General features: G+C 38.6%; 1 protein-coding gene across 1 annotated transcript in view; it reads right to left on the bottom strand.

The window, feature by feature from the left end:
• Positions 1-20,345, bottom strand: part of LOC145505216 (uncharacterized) — a 204,012-nt gene that overhangs the window by 173,534 nt on the left and 10,133 nt on the right. The window contains exon 3 of the mRNA XM_081486980.1: positions 2,407-2,760. Coding sequence (XP_081343106.1) covers positions 2,407-2,760 — 354 coding nt within the window. The remainder of the gene's footprint in view (positions 1-2,406; positions 2,761-20,345) is intronic.

The following is a 20,345-nucleotide window of genomic DNA, read 5'->3' as shown; positions in this document are numbered from 1 at the left end:
TCTGAACTGAACTGATCTGACTGCTATTAGCTCATTCTATATATACTTAAAGGTGTCAAAACTGTTTCACTTCCAATAGGAAAACTAGACAACATTAAATATTTTGATAACTGCTTAACCAAATACCATTACTAACTCTAACAACATAGACTTTCTTGGATATAACTTTGAAATCCTAGGAGTTTGCAAACCATCGGATGGAAAATGCTAGCGTAGTTTATCACTCTAAGACTCCACCATGACACCAGCTCTGAGACACAATCTGGGCTGCTACATTACAGATGTTATTAAGCTCTTACAAGGGATCAGATGAATATTTTCACAGCTGCACAGTCACACACTTGACAACCAAGACATGGAGAGGGCAGTGGCACCTACCTACTTATACTTACCTTAATTTCAAAAAGGACTTAAGACAGATTGCAAAAGATAAATAAAATTTGACAACATTAGTTCAAAAATAAGTCAATGAGGCAATTATATTTAGGATAAAGGAAAAATAAGGGTGAATAATTGAGTGTTCTAGAAATGTTAATACCTAAGGGAAGAATGTTTATACTAGAAAACACAGTAAAGGTCAATTATAGCTCAATAAAACTAAAGGGAAAAAAAATCAATTCTCCTGATTTGGTACAGAGACAGCCACTTGGTCACTTTGGAGTCATCAAGCCACTAAGAGAGGAATCAAAAAAGGAAGTTGGCTGGTGTGTGACTAGCTCCATGGGAAATAGAATAGATACTCTGAAGTGGGAATTAAACATTTTAGAGAGTTTTAGAGACTGATAGAGATCATGTGACCATATTCTGCCCCTTTTTCCAAACTATCTTGTTGAAATTTATAAACACTCAACACCAAACACCATATTCAGATTGAATCACACCCAGTTGAATCTGCCACAATACCATGTGTTACAAGGAAAATTCCTTGTTGTGTTGATCATTAATATTGGGCATATAAAAAGCCAACTCAAATCTTTAAAGACAAGAACACCAATGGCTTAGATACATTGAGAATAAAGGTAAGTCTACAATGAGGGGGAAAAAATCACAATAAGATAAGGTCTAAGACAAACAGAACATAGAATTGGCAAAGTCAGAAATCCAAGTTCAAGACAGTCTTGCAACCAATAACAAAAATAAGGGCTGCAGCTTCCTTCTATTTTTCATTGCTTACTATTTGAACACAATTATCATCTCTTTTCTTTATCAATTCAGTTTAGTTCAGTCACTCAGTTGTGTCCGACTCTCTGCAACCCCATGGACTGCAGCACGCCAGGCTTCCCTGTCCATCACCAACTCCCAGAGCTTACTCAAACTCATGTCCATCAAGTTGGTGATGCTATCCAACCAACTCATTGTCTGTCGTCCCTTTCTCCTCCTGCCTTCAATCTCTCCCAGCATAAGGGTCTTTTCCAATGAGGCAGTTCTTCGCATCAGGTGGCCAAAATATTGGAGCTTCAACTTCAGCATCAGTCCTTCCAATGAACACCCAGGACTGATTTTCTTTAGGATTGACTGGTTTAATCTCCTTGCAGTCCAAGGAACTCTCACGAGTCTTTTTCAACACCACAGTTCAAAAGCATCAATTCTTTTGTGCTCAGCTTTCTTTATCAGCCAACTCTCACACCTATCCATGACTACTGGAAAAACCATAGTTCTGACTAGACAGACCTCTGTTGGCAAAGTAATGCCAACAAAGCATTTTCTTTATCTTTATAAATATGGATTATTATTTTTTTCCTTCTTTTTCCTCCTACTCTCATTTATCATTGTACATAGAATGTGGTGGTGTTTATTTTGTACACAGATTGCAGGATTTTGGTATGCGACACAACAAACTGGAAAAACAATGGCATAATAAGAGCCCAGATTTAAGGAAAGAGAGGCAAATAATATTGCCTCAAGAACAGTAAACAGTCTTGATTTGGGGCTTTCTCCAACAAGTGGGACCAGCAGTGATACCTATACTATCAAATCCACAACCTGATCACACCTAATGATTTAGGGGCAGACACAGGACCCAAGCTGAGATGGCAAAATTCTCTCCCAGGAATCTGGAACTTGGAGTAGAAAATGAGCACAGAGACTGAGATTTCTGAGTTGCATTAACAGTAAAGACCCATGGAGCAGGTCCACAGATTCTGCTGTTGTGAAACACAAAATGGTCCACTGCCACTATCCTTCCTCACTTTAACCAATCAACAGTTCTCTCCATTTCTGAGATACTACAATTCCCTTTCGCTAAATTCCTCTGTTGTTAATGTCCTCTATGCTTTAGAGGAGCTTAAATCAGTAAGAATTGTGGATTTTGTTTCTTACAAATATAATAATTAGTACAAAGTCAATAAAATTCTAATCATTTCCAACATGATTTTTTATGAAATGCATTAATTCTAAAATACATACCTAACTCAGGCAGAAGCGAGGCGGCTGCGACGGCCCGGCGCAGAAGCGAGGCGGCTGCGACGGCCCGGCGCAGAAGCGAGGCGGCTGCGACGGCCCGGCGCAGAAGCGAGGCGGCTGCGACGGCCCGGCGCAGAAGCGAGGCGGCTGCGACGGCCCGGCGCAGAAGCGAGGCGGCTGCGACGGCCCGGCGCAGAAGCGAGGCGGCTGCGACGGCCCGGCGCAGAAGCGAGGCGGCTGCGACGGCCCGGCGCAGAAGCGAGGCGGCTGCGACGGCCCGGCGCAGAAGCGAGGCGGCTGCGACGGCCCGGCGCAGAAGCGAGGCGGCTGCGACGGCCCGGCGCAGAAGCGAGGCGGCTGCGACGGCCCGGCGCAGAAGCGAGGCGGCTGCGACGGCCCGGCGCAGAAGCGAGGCGGCTGCGACGGCCCGGCGCAGAAGCGAGGCGGCTGCGACGGCCCGGCGCAGAAGCGAGGCGGCTGCGACGGCCCGGCGCAGAAGCGAGGCGGCTGCGACGGCCCGGCGCAGAAGCGTGGCCGAGAGGAGCTAGGCCGGGCTGCGGGCCGGGGGCCGGGAGCCAGGGGCGGCAACCGAGAGGGGCTAGGCCGGGCCAGGGGCCGGGGCGGCGGCCGAGAGGGGCTAGGCCCGGCCGGGGGCCGGGGGCCGGGGGCCGGGGGCCGGGGGCCGGGGGCCGGGGGCCGGGGGCCGGGGGCGGCGGCCGACAGGGGCTAGGCCGGGCAGGCCAGGAAGCAACAGTTAGAACTGGACATGGAACAACAGACTGGTTCCAAATATGAAAAGGAGTACGTCAAGGCTGTATATTGTCACCCTGCTTATTTAACTTATATGCAGAGTACATCATGAGAAACGCTGGGCTGGAAGAAACACAAGCTGGAATCAAGATTGCCGGGAGAAATATCAATAACCTCAGATATGCGGATGACACCACCCTTATGGCAGAAAGTGAAGAAGAACTAAAGAGCCTCTTGATGAAGGTGAAGGAGGAGAGTGAAAAAGTTGGCTTAAAGCTCAACGTTCAGAAAATTAAGATCATGGCATCTGGTCCCATCACTCCATGGGAAATAGATGGGGAAACAGTGGAAACAGTGTCAGACTTTACTTTTTTGGGCTCCAGAATCACTGCTGATGGTGACTGCAGCCATGAAATTAAAAGACGCTTACTCCTTGGAAGGAAGGTTATGGCCAACCTAGATAGCATGTTTAAAAGCAGAGACATTACTTTGCCAACAAAAGTCCGTCTAGTCAAGGCTATGGTTTTCCCAGTGGTCATGTATGGATGTGAGAGTTGGACGGTGAAGAAAGCTGAGCCCTGCAGAACTGATGCTTTTGAACTATGGTGTTGGAGAAGACTCTTGAGAGTCCCTTGGACTGCAAGGAGATCCAATCAGTCCATCCTAAAAGAGATCAATCCTGGGTGTTCATTGGTAGGTCTGATGTTGAAGCTAAAGCTCCAGTACTTTGGCCACCTCATGCGAAGGGTTGACTCATTGGAAAAGACCCTAATGCTGGGTAGGATTGGGGGCGGGAGGAGAAGGGGACGACAGAGGATGAGATGGTTGGATGGCATCACTGACTCGATGAACATGGGTTTGGGTAGACTCCGGGAGTTGGTGATGGACAGAGAGGCCTGGCGTGCTGCAATTCATGGGGTCACAGAGAGTCAGACACGACTGAGCGACTGAACTGAACTGAACTGAATTCTAAAATTCACCTATACAACTAAATGCACAAGAACCACCAATAAAATGTGGGAAAGAGAAAATAATGACTGGAATAACTATTCTGTCAAAGAGCAAACAATAAAGTTATAGTAATTTAAATATGTTATTACTATATATATTCACCAAAAGAAAGAAGTCCCAGAAACATTCACCTGTATGTAAAATTTTAAATAAGCAGTGACTTATTCAATAAGTAGTATTATTAAAACAATTTTTTATCCACACAAGGAAAAAAAGTTGCTAGATCTCCTTTCACAACATAAATTGAATCCAAAATGATTTAAGCTATTAAAAAATTTAGCAGCAAAAGCATTAAGAAATTTTTAAGTATATATTATAATCTTTGAGTGTTTTCTTAATAAGACATAAATTAATAAAAATTTTACTCTAAGAATCTGAAATTTCTACACAGTTAAAGAACACCACAGAGTTTTAAAAATAACTGATATACCTGGAAAGACATTTTGTAAAGGTAAACTCTGACAAGAATTAATTGCTTTAATATATACAAAGAACTCTTAGAAACTAAGAGAGAAAAACAATATGGTAGAAAATGAGAAAAGAATTTGCAAAGGCTAGTCATACTAGAAATACAAATGACCAGTAAACACAGAGGCTCAGTCTTTTTGGAAATCTGAGATGTGCAAAATTAAAATGATAATTAGATGCAATTTTTTTACCTATCACATTGATAAAAACCTTTAAAGTTTAAAAATACCAGATGGAAAATATTGGAAATGGGAGAAAAGCAGCACTTACATGTTCATTTGGTGGGGATGTCAATATTTTACAGCCTCTCATAGATGGCAATTAAGGAACATCTAACAAAATATTAAATTATATAGCCTTTAATCTAGCAATTCCACTTCCAAGTATTCATAAAAAATACACATATACATATACAAAGCTATACATTTAAGAATAGTCAGTATTCTAAGGAATGGCAAGGAAGTGGGGAGACATAATATATCTGTCAGATAAAATTAAAGCCACCTTGAATACCAAGAGCGACATGCTGGGAAGGCTAAAATGGAAAGCAAGTGTTGTAAAAGACTGTCAGAATCCCACAGTGTCCATTCCAACTAATGAACTCTGCAAAATCTCTGTTGATAGCAGAATCCAAGCCTACAAGAGAAGCTGGTAGAAGAAATACACAGGAGAAGGGCAGGGCTGAAAAGCACTGTGAATAAAATCTGGCCAGTGCCTGGTAGCACAATGTTGAATATGGGAGCAGTAATCTGGGCATAATAGAGTTTGTAGGAAGAAATAAGCCTGAAAAAGGAAATAAATAACCTTAAAGTTCAGATGGAAGATCCATCAGCCCAGCAAAATTACCATGACCATGAAAAAGAAATGGTTACTTTAGGCAGCAGATCAGGAGCAGAGAGAAGAAAATTGAAAGAGTGGCCAAGAAGCCATTAGAATGCTGAGAGGAGAGCCAGATGATGAATTTGACCTCTATTAGTTTGTGGGGGCTGCCGTAACAAAGTTCCACAGACCAGGTGCTTCAACTACAGAAATCTACTTCCTCACATGCCAGAAGTCCCAGATCAATGTGTCAGTCAACTGGTTCCTTCTAAGTCCTCTCTCTCCTTGACTTTCAGGTAGCTGGCTTCCTCCTGAATCTTCACACGAGCCTCCCTCTGTGTATCTGTGCCCTAACCCCCTCTCCTCATACAGACATCAATCATATTGGATTAGGGCCCACCACATGACCTCATATTACCTCTTCAAGGCCCTATCCCCAAGTACAATCACAATCTGAGACACTGAGGATTGGGAATTCAACATGTCAGGGGAACACAATTCAGCCCATGACAACCTCCTCACAGTTTCAGATATCTGTCTAGAATGTACCCCCTGCCCACTTCCAAATACACTTTTCCTGGCCAATTCTTATTCATCCAGCCGGAGGCAGCTTAGATGCCATTCTCTCAGGGGCATTTTTCTCAAACCACAGAAATGCAACCTAAATTGGGCTCCTTTGTTTTACTTTCTCAGAAAAGTTAGTTTGCGAAAAGTATTTGTTCTTCATATCAGCTATCATAGCTCATAATAATATAGCCATACGTCTGGGGTGTTACTTTTTGTTGCTGTTGCTAAGTCTCTCTCCTAGCACCCTGCTAGACTTTGGCTCTGTGAAATTTCAGTTCACTACCACACCAATAGTTACATAGTCCCTAACTGTATTTAACACAATTAAACTAACTGTTAACTAACTAAATTAACTAACTGTACCTAAATTACACTAATTATTGTTAGTCCCAACAATAGTTTAACACATTGCGAGTTTACTATATGCTACTTTGCTACACACACACACACACACACACACACACACACACATATACATATCTTTTACTCCTCTAACATCTCTATGACATAGGTATTATTATCCTTATCTTATAGATGCTGAAAAATGAGGGATTTATCAATGTGCTTAAAATTACATAGAAAGCAAGTAGCAGAATTGGAATTTTGGATGCTTAATAGATATTTGTTGAACTGTGAATAAATAAACCTAACTGCCCACAAATATGGGCTTCCCTGGTGGCTCAGATGGTAAAGAATCTGCCTGCAATGTAGGAGACCCAGTTTCCATCCTTGGGTTGGGAAGATCCCCAGGAGAAGGGAATGGCTACCCACTCCAATATTGCCTGGAGAATTTCATGGACAGAGGAGGCTGGTGGGCTACAGTCCACAGAGGGGTCACAAAGAAAGTCAGACACAACTGAATGACTAACACTTTCACTTTCATAGGGAAAATAAATGATTTACCTATGCTGTGGAATATTAAATGGTCTTTGAAAGAATCAGATTTATAAACAATAGCACGTATACCCAAACAAAATAGAGCTGATAGTAATAATAGGGATTTAACAAAAGACTATGATATCCCTAAGAGGTGTAAGATTGTCCTGCACACACACACACACACACACACACACAAAATCAACTGAGATACTGGAAATTTAAAATCTATTGTTGAAATAACACTCCAAAATATATGGGTTGAATAATACACTGGGCATAACCACAAAATGAAGTAGTGAGCTATAACATCAACCCTTAAAACACCGTTCCCCTAAAAAAAAAAAAAAGACTGAAAAGTATGAGGTAAGGAAATAGAAGAAGGCTGAGCGCTGAAGAATCGATGCTTTCGATCTGTGGTGTTGGAGAAGACTCTTGGGAGTCCCTTGGACTGCAAGGAGATCAAACCAGGGAATCCTAAAGAAAATAAACCCTGAATATTCATTGAAAGGACTGATGCTGAAGCTGAAGCTTCAATACTTTGGCCACCTGATGAAAAGAGCCAACTCAATGGAAAAGACCTTGTTGCTGGGAAAGACAGAAGGCAGGAGGAGAAGAGGACCACAGAGGACAAGATGGCTAGATGGCATCATGGACTCAATGGGCATGAATTTGAGCAAGCTCTGGGAGATGGTGATAGACAGGGAAGCCTGACTTGCTGCAGTCCATGGGGTCACAAAGAGTTGGACATGACTGAGCAACTGAACAATAACAAGGAAAGAGATACAGTGCACAAGTTTCAACATCCATTCCCAAGGCCCACGACAAACTAGACAAAAAAATGGCACAACCTAAGGAGCCCAGATTGAAAGAAACAGTGGCAGATGATACTGCCTCAAGATACAGTAAGAGGATACAATTTGTGTTTCAACACACTGCCTTCTGCCCTCAGCTATTTTTTATGAGAAGTCAGCTGTTAATTGGGCTTTTGTTCCCCTGCATGTGATGAACCATTTTTCTCTTACTGCTTTCAATATTTTCTTCTTGTCTTTGGCTATCAACAATTTAACTACAGTGTTCTAAATGTGGATATTCTTGTATGTTTTCCTATTGGAGTTTGTTGAGCATCTTGCATCTATTAATATATATTAGTATTTTCAAAGTTAGGACATTTTCAGTCATTATTTCCCAAAAACAGTTTCTTCCCATTTCTTCAGTTATTTTCTTCGTTTTTCTCTCTTCTATCAACGTCCATTGGTATGCTTGACATGCTTGATATCTTGGTCTTCAAGGGGCTGTTCATTTTTCTTCATTTTTCTCTGTTATTCAGATTAGGTAATTTTTATTTATCTATCTTAGACTTCATTGTTTCTTTTTCTTCATCACAAATCTGCTATAGAGAACCTGTAGTGAATTTTTCCTTTTGATTACTGTACTTTTCAACTCTAGAATATAAATTTGCTCCTTTTTAAATAATTTCTCTCTCTCTTGTTGAGTTGTTTTCATCATACTCTCCTTTAATTCTATAAAGATGCTTTCCTTGAGTTCTTTGATCATATTTATTAAAGTTGCTTCAACATCTTTGCTAAATTCAACTTCTGGGGACACTTAGAATCTATTGTCAACTCTTTTCCTAATATAAGTCACACTTTTCTGTTTCTTAGCTTCATAAGTTTTGTTGAATAAAGGACATTTTAGGCAGTATATTAAAATAACACTGCATTCTGACTACACACACACACACACACACACACACACACACACGTTGCTATTGTTTTCTCTTGTTTGCTTACTAACTTGTCCAAACTAAATATGTGTAGTCTATCTACCCAACAATGTGTGGCAACTTTTTATATTTGTTCTTATATTTTTTCCTTGTTCTGTTTTTAAGCCTGACCTCCTAAGGGCTACCCTGTGTCTGAATAGCTTACCACTCAAGCAAATATTTTTCAGGGATTGTGTCCAAACCCTTGGGCCATTAAGTTTGCTGATGCATCAATGTGTAGGCTGGGAAGCACATTCAAACATCAGACTGTATTCAGATTTTCACTGGCTTTTACTTTACACTAGGTTCTCTTACATCTTCTCCACGTAAGTGTGAGTCTTCATGGGCAGAGACGTGCAGGCAGTTTGGAACTACTCCAGTTGCTGTTAAATTGAGATATATGCAGACTTTATCAAACTCCCTCTAGCAGTCTCACATTCTTGTTTAAATTCCCAGCTAACCTGTTGGTCTGTTGGCTGTTCCAAGCAGGAGCACAGCCTTAAGCTAGACAAGACATTCGCCCTCCTTGTTTGCTGACCACTGAGATCACTATCTTAACTTTTAGTGCTTCTATCCAGTGAGTCTCTTTCAGCTCTGGAAACCAGGCTTCTGGATTCATGGCCCACCCCACCACTTGCCAAGAGATCTGAGAGGGATGAAGATGGACTATCTGAGACTGTTACACAGAGCAAAGTCAGAAAGAGAAAAACAAATATCACATATTAATTCAATTAATAGAATATAAAAAAAATGATTTGATGGTCTTACTTGGAAAGCAGAATTAGACATACAGATGTAGAGAACAAATGTATGGATATCAAGAGGGAACGGGGCGGGGGTGCGATGAATTGAGAGATTGGGGTTGACGTATATACATTACTGACACTATATAAAAGATAGATAACTAAGGAGAACCTATTGTATAGCTCAAGGAATGCTGCTTAGTGGAGAACTCCGCTCAATGCAATGTGGTGACCTACATGAAAAGGAAATCCAAAGGGGATATAGGTATGCATATAGGTGTGCTTATAGCTGATTCACTTTGCTATATGGTAAACACTACACATTGTAAAGTGTAGTAAACATTGTAAAGTAACTGCTGCTGCTGCTAAGTCGCTTCAGTCGTGTCCAACTCTGTGCGACCCCATAGACGGCAGCCCACCAGGCTCCTCTGTTCCTGGGATTCTCCAGGCAAGAATACTGGAGTGGGTTGCCATTTCCTTCACCAGTAAAGTAACTATGCTCCGGTAAAAAAAATTTTTTTAACGTTTTGAGTGGGCAGAACATGGAATCCCTGGACAAGAATGCCAGACAGGCTGTTCTTACAGAGTTCAGTAATTTTTGTAAATAAAAGTTTCTAAGTCTGTTGAATGCTTTTAGTGAATTCCGAGTATTGAAATGATTATTTGTGACAATTTTGTCCTGCTTGGTAGTTGCTTTTTAGAGAAAAGATTTCTTAACCTTCTAATCCTATCCTGTTGTAGATGGATTCATCTAAAATTTAGTTTTCAACTAAATGTTTTGACTGTAAAACATTATTTGGAAGGACTGATGCTGAAGCTGAAACTCCAGTATTTTGATCTTGTGATACAAACAGGTGACTCATTGGAAAAGTCCCTGATGCTGGGAAAGACTGAGGGCAGAAGGAGAAAGAGGGTGTCAGAGGATGAGCTGGATGGATGGCCTCACCGATGCAATGGACATGAATTCAGGCAAACTTCAGGAGATGGTAAGAGGCCAGAGAGGCCTGGCATGCTGCAGTACATGGGGTTGAAAAGAGTCGGACACGACTGGGCAATTAAACAACTTGAAATTCAAGTATCAAAAGAAGTGTTTGGAATGTTTAGGAAATGAAAAATTAGTTAATGTGCTTAACTAATTTGATGTATTATTAAATTTGAGGCATTATTAAATAAATATGTGTAAATGTGTATGTTGAAATATAAGAATAAGGAGTAGAATGCTTAACTTCTAAATTATTAAAAGGTAAATGCTAAAATAAAATCTTATCAATTCAATAAGAGGCAGGAGGGAGAAGAGGGAAATTACACAAAATTCTAAATACCAAAGCCAACATCAGTAATCATGAAATATGATTAGAAAAATCTAATATTAAAAATTGCAGATTCTCTGATTATGTAAGCAAAATAAAACTATGCTGTTTACCGAGGCAAATTGAAAACAGAATGACGAAATAAAGAAAACAACCAGTACAGGAAAGGAACTACGGGACAAATAATAAGGAATAAAACTAGAACAACAGTACTGAAATCAGACAAAATAGGATGAAAACTTTTAAAAGAAAGAAATGGGGATATTTTATATAATAGAAATAATTTTAATAACTGACATATTTTATACTAACATTAATAATACTTTATATTCATATTTATCAGAAATAGTCATGAAATATATGTAACTAGAAACATAGCTTTGAAATAAAGTATTGATAAGGTAAGAAGAAATAATATAACCACAATACGAATTTAACAAATCTATAGTCTCAGTTCAGTTCAGTCACTCAGTCGTGTCCGAATCTTTGTGACCCCACGAATCGCAGCATGCCAGGCCTCCCTGTCCATCACCAACTCCCGGAGTTTACCCAAACTCATGTCCATCGAGTCAGTGATGCCATCCAACCATCTCATCCTCTGTCGTCCCCTTCTCCTCCTGCCCCCAATCCTTCCCAGCATTAGGGTCTTTTCCAATGAGTCAACTCTTCACATGAGGTGGCCAAAACATTGGAGTTTCAGCTTCAACATCAGTCCTTCCAATGAACACCCAGGACTGATTTCCTTTAGGCTGGACTGGTTGGATCTTCTTGCAGTCCAAGGGACTCTCAAGAGTCTTCTCCAACACCACAGTTCAAAAGCATCAATTCTTCGGCGCTCAGCTTTCTTCACCGTCCAACTCTCACATCCATACATGACCACTAGAAAAACCATAGCCTTGACTAGATGGACCTTTGTTGGCAAAGTAATGTCTCTGCTTTTAAATATGCTATCTAGGTTGGCCATAACCTTCCTTCCAAGGAGTAAGTGTCTTTTAATTTCATGGCTGCAATCACCATCAGCAGTGATTTTGGAGCCCAAAAAAATAAAGTCTGACACTGTTTCCACTGTTTCCCCATCTATTTCCCATGAAGTGATGGGACCAGATGCCATGATCTTAGTTTTCTGAATGTTGAGCTTTAAGCCAACTTTTTCACTCTCCTCTTTCACTTTCATCAAGAGGCTCTTTAGTTCTTCTTCGCTTTCTGCCATAATCCATAGTCTATGGGTGGACTATGACACAGCTCTCTGAAAACAGCAGATTAATTTTTTTTAAGATATAGAAGAATTAAATAAAATGTAATATTAATCACATATACACATAGACACATACATGTGCTTGTATATAAGAACAGGTGACTGTTGACAGAAAACAGACATTTTGACCATATATCAGCCATAAAGCAAATTTCAACCAGTTCCAGAAAGCTGACATCATGTGTCACATCCACTGACTATAATATAATTAAAATGAAAAGCAACAGCTAATAAATGAAACTCTCCATTGCCTCCAAGATATTCTTTAAATGAATGTTAAACTTGGAATAAACTAGAGTTACACACAGCAACACTTCAGACATGTACAAAAAGTACACACACAAAAATTTTAGTTATAAATGCATTTATTAAAAAATATTAAAGTTTAAAATAAACAATCCATGCTTTTAATTCAAAAAGCAAAGGGACACTGATGAAGGAAATAAAAGATGACACAAAGAGATGAGAGATATACCATGTTCTTAGATTGGAAGAATCAATATTGTGAAAATGAATATACTACCCAAAGCAATCTACAGAGTCTGTGCAATCCCTATCAAATTACGCATGGTATTTTTCACAGAAATAGAACAAAAAAATATCACAATTTGTATGGAAACACAAAAGACTCCAAATAGCTAAAACAATCTTAAGAAAACTGGAGCTGGAAGAAGCAACCTTCCTGTAGTATAGATTTAAGACTATACTACAAAGCTACATTCATCAAAACTGTATGGGTATGGTACAAAAACAGAAATAGAGATCAATAGAATAAGATAGAAAGCCCAAAGATAGACCCATACACTTTTGGGCACCTTATCTTTGACAAAGGAGGCTAGAATATACAATGGAGAAAGACAACCTCTTCAACATGTGGTTCTGGGAAAACTGGACAGATATATGTAAAATAATGAAATTGAAATACTTCCTAACACCATACACAAACTCAGAATTGATTAAAGACCCAAGTGTAAGGCCAGAAACTAAAAAATGCTTAGAGGAAAACATAGGCAGAACACTCTGACATAAATCACAAGTTCCTCTTTGATCCACCTCCTAAAGGAAATAAAAACAAAAAATAAACACATGGGACCCAGTTAACTTTAAAAGCTTCTGCACATCAAAGGAAACTATAAACAAGGTGAAAACTCAAGCCTCAGAATGGGAGAAAATAATTGCAAATAAAACAACTGACGAAGGATTAATCTCTAAAATAAACAAGCAATTCATGAAACTCAAGGCTAGAAAAACAAACAACCCAATCCAAAAAAAATGGTCAGAAGACCTAAACAAACATTTCTCCAGAGAAAACCTACAGATGGCCAACAAACACATGAAGATGCTCAACGTTGCTCAATATTAGAGAAATACAATTCAAAACTACAGTGAGGTATCACCTCACACTTGTCAGAATGGCCATCAAATAATCTACAAACAATAAATGCTGAAGAGGGTGTGGAGAAAGGGAACCCTCTTGCACTGTTGGTAGGAATGTAAATTGATACAGCCCCTATGCAGAACAGTATGGAGATTCCTTAAAAGATTAGGGATAAACTATGATGTTACCCAACAATCCCACTACTGAGCACATACCCTGAGAAAATCATGGTTGAAAAAGACACATGTACCCCAGTGTTCATTGCAGCACTATTTACAATAGCCAGGACATGAGGTATAGACATAGATGAATGGATAAAGAAGCTGTGGTACATATATACAATGGAATATTAGTTCAGCCATAAAAAGGAACAAATTCGAGTCAGTTCTAGTGAGATGGATGAACCAGGAGCCTATTATACAGAGTAAGAAGTAAGTCAGAAAAACAAATACCATATATTAACACACATATATATGGAATCTAGAAAATAGTACTGATGAATCTATTTACAGGGCAGCAATATGGATCCAGACATAGAGAAAAGACTTGTAGACACAGCAAGGGAAGGTAAGAGTGGGACAAATTGAGAGAGCAGCACTGAAACACATATTACCATATGTAAAACAGATCTTACCATATGTAAACAGATTTACCATATGTAAACACATCTACTTCTGCTTTGACTACACCAAAGCCTTTGACTGTGTGGATCACAACAAACTGTAGAAAATTCTTCAAAAGATGGGAATACCAGACCACCTTACCTGTCTCCTTAGAAATTTGTATGCAGGTCAAGAAGCAACAGTTAGAACTGGACATGGAACAACAGACTGGTTCCAAATTGGGAAAGGACAACGTGAGGCTGTATACTGTCATCCTGCTTATTGAAATTATATGCAGAGTACATCATGCAAAATGCCAGGCTGGATGAAGCACAAGGTGGAATTAAGATTGCTGGGAGAAAGATCAATAACCTCAGATATGCAGATGACACCACCCTTATGACAAAAAGCAAAGAAGAGCTAAAGAGCCTCTTGATGAAAGTGAAAGTGGAGAGTGAAAAAGTTGGCTTAAAACTCAACATTCAGAAAACTAAGATCATGGCATCCGGTCCCACCACTTCAGGGCAAATGGATGGGGAAACAATGGAAATAGGGACAGATTTTATTTTGGAGGGTTCACTGCAGCCATAAAATTAAAACACTCTTGCTTCTTGGAAGAAAAATTGTGACCAACCTAGACAGCATGTCAAAAAGCAGAGACTTTACTTTGCCAACAAAGGTCTGTCTAGTCAAAGCTATGGTTTTTCCAGTAGTCATGTATGGATGTGAGAGCTGGACTGTAAAGAAAGCTGAGCACTGAAGAATTAATGCTTTTGAACTGTGGTGTTGGAGAAGAGTCTTTTTTTTTTTAATTAGTTTATCTATTTTTTAACTTTACAATATTATTTTTGTTTCGCCATACATTGACATGAATCCACCATGGTTGTACATGTGTTCCCCTTCCAGAACCCCCCTCCCACCTCCCTCCCCATCCCATCCCCCCGGGTCATCCCGGTGCACCAGCCCCGAGCACCCTGTACCATGCATTGAACCTGGACTGGCGATTCGTTTCACATATGATAATTTACATGCTTCCATGCCATTCTCCCATATCATCCCACCCTTGCCCTCTCCCATAGAGTCCATAATACTGTTCTATTTATCTGTGTCTCTTTTGATGTCTCACATACAGGGTTATCTTTACCAATTGACTAAATTCCACATGTATGTGTTAGTATACTGTATTGGTGTTTTTCTTTCTGGCTTACTTCGCTCTGTACAATAGGCTCCAGTTTCATCCACCTCATTGGAACTGATTCAAATGTATTCTTTTTAATGGCTGAGTAATATTCCATTGTGTATATGTACAACAGCTTCCTTATCCATTCGTCTGCTGATGGACATCTAGGCTGCTTCCATGTCCTGGCTATTATAAACAGTGTTGTGATGAACATTGGGGTACACGTGTCTCTTTCAATTCTGGTTTCCTCAGTGTATATGCCCAGCAGTGGGATTGCTGGGTCATATGGCAGTTCTATTTCCAGTTTTTTGAGGAGTCTCCACAATGTTCTCCATAGTGGCTGTCCTAGTTTGCATTCCCACCAACAGTGTAAGAGGGTTCCCTTTTCTCCACACCCTCTCCAGGATTTATTGCTTGTAGACTTTTGGATAGCAGTCATTCTGACGGGTGTGAAATGGTACCTCATTGTGGTTTTGATTTGCATTTCTCTGATAATGAGTGATTGGAGAAGACTCTTGAGAGTCCCTAGGACTGCAAGGAGATCCAACCAGTCCATCCTAAAGGAAATCAGTCCTGAATATTCACTGAAAGGACTGATGCTGAAGCTGAAACTCCAATATTTTGGCCACCTGATTTGAAGAACTGACTCGTTGGAAAAGACCCTGATGCTGGGAAAGATTGAAGGCAGGAGGAGAAGGGAACAACAGAGGATGAGATGATTGGATGGCATCACTGACTCAATGGACATGAGTTTGAGTAAGCTCTGGGAATTGGTGATGGACAGGGAAGCCTGGCATGCTGTAGTCCCTGGGGTCTCAAAGAGTCGGACATGACTGAGCAACTGAACTGAATGGGAAGTTGCTGTACACACAAGGGTAAATGTATACTTATGCTTGATTCATGTTGATGTATGGCAGAAATCAGCACAATATTGTAAAGCAATTATCCTCCAATTAAAAATTACTAATTTTTTTAAGAAAGATAAAATCATATGCTGGACACACTTTTACTCATATTGAGAAGATCTTGCCCAGATCAAAAATCTTATTCATGTGAAAAATATCTATTCTTCACAAATAAAAGCAGCCCAATAAGATGGGAGGTATTAATAATATATTAATTCAGTTCTTATCTTTAGCAGAGTTGGGAAAATAAAATGTGTAGAAGCTTGACCCCCCACACACAAAAAAATAAAAATTTTTAAAAAGCAAGGAAAATGTCAAAATAAGCTCTCAAAGAAAATGACATGAAAGTAGTAGTGATGATAAAAGCAAATATTGTTAAAACACAAATAAAACAGACTAGAAATTCAGGTACTAAAAGCAAAGGCAGATTACTGGAAAAAAATGAGTGAAGTAGACCATATGTTTGATCAGAGACAAAGAAGGTATGAATAAACCATAATAGGAATGAGAAAAGAGATAAAACTACAGAGAGAATACTACTATATGAGTTTATACTATACTGACAAAATGAAATCTAAATGAATTGGATGGAATCTAAATAAAATGAACTTTCAAAACTGGAGAAAGTATAGAAATAAATGTTAAAAGACCAACATTATAGAAGAAATTGAAAAGTCTACAAAGATCCATTCTCCTTAAAATGCACTGATCCCAGATGGTTTATGAATAAGTGCTAGGTTACTGCTAAAAAATAAATCCTTCCCAAAATATGCCAACTGTATCAGATTATAGAAAAAGACAAAAGCTAAATAACTCATTTTATAATGCTAATATAATGATACAAATTCCAGACAAGAAGAGAGTAAGAAAACTGTACACTGATCTCATGTAAGAATGCAAATATAAAAATTTATATAAATATTAACAAGTCAACTTCATCACTACACTGAATGGAAAGTACGTACATTACTTACAACCAGACAGCATTTATCCCAAGAATGCAAGAATGTTTTAACAGGAAAAAAACATTAAAATACTCTACCTAATTAAGTGAGCAAAAGAACATATTAAGTAACTATACTGAGAATTTAATAAAACTTAAATCCTCAGTTAAATTAACAAGTTAACAATAGACAAGAACTTCATTTGAGAAGCATATTTAACAATAAACTTGCAAATATTCTTAACATGGAAACAAGCATTACAAATTAAGAACAAAAGAGATGTCTTCTCTCATACCTACTATTCAAATTATTTAGTGATCTAAGCAATAGACAATAATAAAAACAAATTATAAATATTGGGAAGGAATATACAAAACTAAAATTGTTTGCAAAGGATAGAATTACTTATCCAGAAAATTCAAAACCACCAACTAATAATTAGAAGAGAGTGACCAAATACACAACAAGTCCCCCCCCCCAAAAAGTATTCCAGTTCAAAGGCAACATTAAGATAGTAAGAAGATCTTTAATAATAAAGAGCAAACTACAAAAATAATTATATAGTATAAAAATTAAAATAAAACTGCAGGGACTCACTTTACCAGGTATCAAAACATAAAGTCTATTATCTAGCATAGTATATTATTAGGGCTATAACAGACAGATAGAGCTTGAACACAAGAGATCCAAAAACAAATAAATATAATTTAATGTTTGGTAAAGGTTGCATTCAGATTTGTAGGCAAAAAGACACATTGGTCAATAGACAGTATTGACACAATCAACTACGATTTAGATACAAAATAGTGTCCAAGTTCACAATATTCTCAAAAATAAATTATCCATATAAGCATAGGAATATTTAAATTATAAAAATATATATGAAACTAGTTTATGAATTGGTTTGCTTAAAAGGTCTAAAAACAAAAATAAAGTTAAAAATTGATATATTTGGCTACAAAGATTTAACTTCTGAAGACATCATTAAAACCTTAAATGACAAGACACAGAGGAGTAGAAAACATTCGCAAAGCCTATAACTGACAATTTGCACCTAAAAATCTAAACGAGGAATAAAATGGCAAATGAACCAAGAAAAAAAAATGGGAAAAACCTTTATAAGTACTTTATAAGGAAATACTTTGTAAGTATGTACAAAGAGTCATGTACATGAATAGTTGTAAAATTATGAGGGATTGGGACCAACTGTCTATAAGGAGGAGAATTTCAAAATAGTCACTTATATTAAGAACACTAATACTATAAGGCAATTTTTTAAAGTGAGGTAGCCAAATTTGCATTCCCAGGGGAAGATCTCCAAAATATATTGTTGAGTTTAAGAAAAAAAAAGTTGCTGAACGGACAAACAATTAATCTCAAAAATATACAAGCAACTCCTGCAGCTCAGTTCCAGAAAAATAAACGACCCAGTCAAAAAATGGGCCAAAGAACTAAACAGACATTTCTCCAAAGAAGACATACAGATGGCTAACAAACACATGAAAAGATGCTCAACATCACTCATTATTAGAGAAATGCAAATCAAAACCACAATGAGGTACCATTTCACATCAGTCAGAATGGCTGCTATCCAAAAGTCTACAAGCAATAAATGCTGGAGAGGGTGTGGAGAAAAGGGAACCCTCTTACACTGTTGGTGGAAATGCAAACTAGGACAGCCACTATGGAGAACAGTGTGGAGATTCATTAAAAAACTGGGAATAGAACTGCCATACAACCCAGCAATCCCACTGCTGGGCATACACACCAAGGAAACCAGAATTGAAAGAGACGCGTGTACCCCAATGTTCATCGCAGCACTGTTTACAATAGCCAGGACATGGAAGCAACCTAGATGTCCATCAGCAGACGAATGGATAAGGAAGCTGTGGTACATATACACAATGGAATATTACTCAGCCATTAAAAAAAATACATTTGAATCAGTTCTATTGAGATGGATGAAACTGGAGCCCATTATACAGAGTGAAGTAAGCCAGAAAGAAAAACACCAATACAGTATACTAATGCATATATATGGAAATTGAAAGATGGTAATGATAACCCTATATGCGAGACAGAATAAGAGACACAGATGCATAGAACAGTCTTATGGACTCTGAGGGAGAAGGTGAGGGTGGGACATTCTGGGACAATAGCATTGAAACATGTATATTATCATATGTGAAACAGAACACCATTCCATGTTCGATGCATGAGACAAATGCTCAGGGCTGGGGCATTGGGATGACCCAGAGGGATGGGATGGGGAGGGAGGTGGGAGGGGGGTTCAGGATGGGGAACACATGTAAACCCATGGCTGATTCATGTCAATGTATGGCAAAAACTACTACAATATTGTAAAGTAATTAGCCCCCAACTAAAATAAATAAATTTATTAAAACAAACAAACAAACAAAAAAAGTTACTGAAAAATAACTACACTTTTATTTATGTTTAAGAGGAGAGGCGATCTGGGAGGATAAATACAAAAGTAATAAGATAAAAGTACCTCTAAAAGGGGTAAATGGGATTAGTAGAGGTCATTAATGATTTTTGTTCTTGTTTGGTTTTAACTTCATCTATAAAGTCTGAATTGTTGATGATGAAAATATATTCATTAGCAACTAAACAACAACTATCATTTTGTACAATCTTATTAAGAAAATGTTTAAAAAGAAGATATATACCCAGCCCCACATGGCCCAGTTGCAAAGCAAGTAAGCAACATAGCTAAGAGACTGCATATGTGCCTCTCTTTTTCTTGTGAGTTCTTATGAGAATCTATATTTGTAGGATAAAAATCTGCAGTGACCCTGGGAGAAACTAATGGGCTACTCCTCATGTTCTCTGGATTGGCAAATTGGGAGGATATGAAAGTGGGATCAGCTAGAAAATTTTAAACTATGTAATGAGATCATCCTTGGTTAGTCTGCAATGTAGTCCCTTAAGAGTTTCAGAAAGGAGCTTCTTGGGAAAGGCCACCTTTGGTTCTGGAGGGGGAAAAAATCACTTGAAGGTCCTTTTAACTTTCTGATGTATTTTTAAGCCCTCCCATTAAACTTGGAAAAGATGTTGAAATAATCAAATGTGAAATGTTTCAGCTGAGCAGGCTGTGCTCTGTTAAGTGATGTAAATTGCATGTGCCATTTAACATATCTTTATCTTTGCAGATTGTATTCTAATAGGTAAATTTATCTTCCCTGTGTGTGAGTTTCTTACTGATTCTTGGGAGGTCCGTCTGCTATTTTTCAAGTCCTTACTCACCAATAGAGGAGACTAGAAAAGATATTCACATTTACTGTTTCACCATTGGAGAAGAGTGAGGAAAAAAATTAGGCCAGATTGTTACCCTGAGTGGACTTATGT

Source organism: Giraffa tippelskirchi, chromosome 5, assembly GCF_054371585.1.
Source record: "Giraffa tippelskirchi isolate mGirTip1 chromosome 5, T2T-mGirTip1v1.2.pri, whole genome shotgun sequence".
Lineage (NCBI taxonomy): Eukaryota > Metazoa > Chordata > Mammalia > Artiodactyla > Giraffidae > Giraffa > Giraffa tippelskirchi.
The sequence above is the reverse complement of the archived record's forward strand: the minus strand, read 5'-3'. Positions and strand labels throughout refer to the sequence as shown.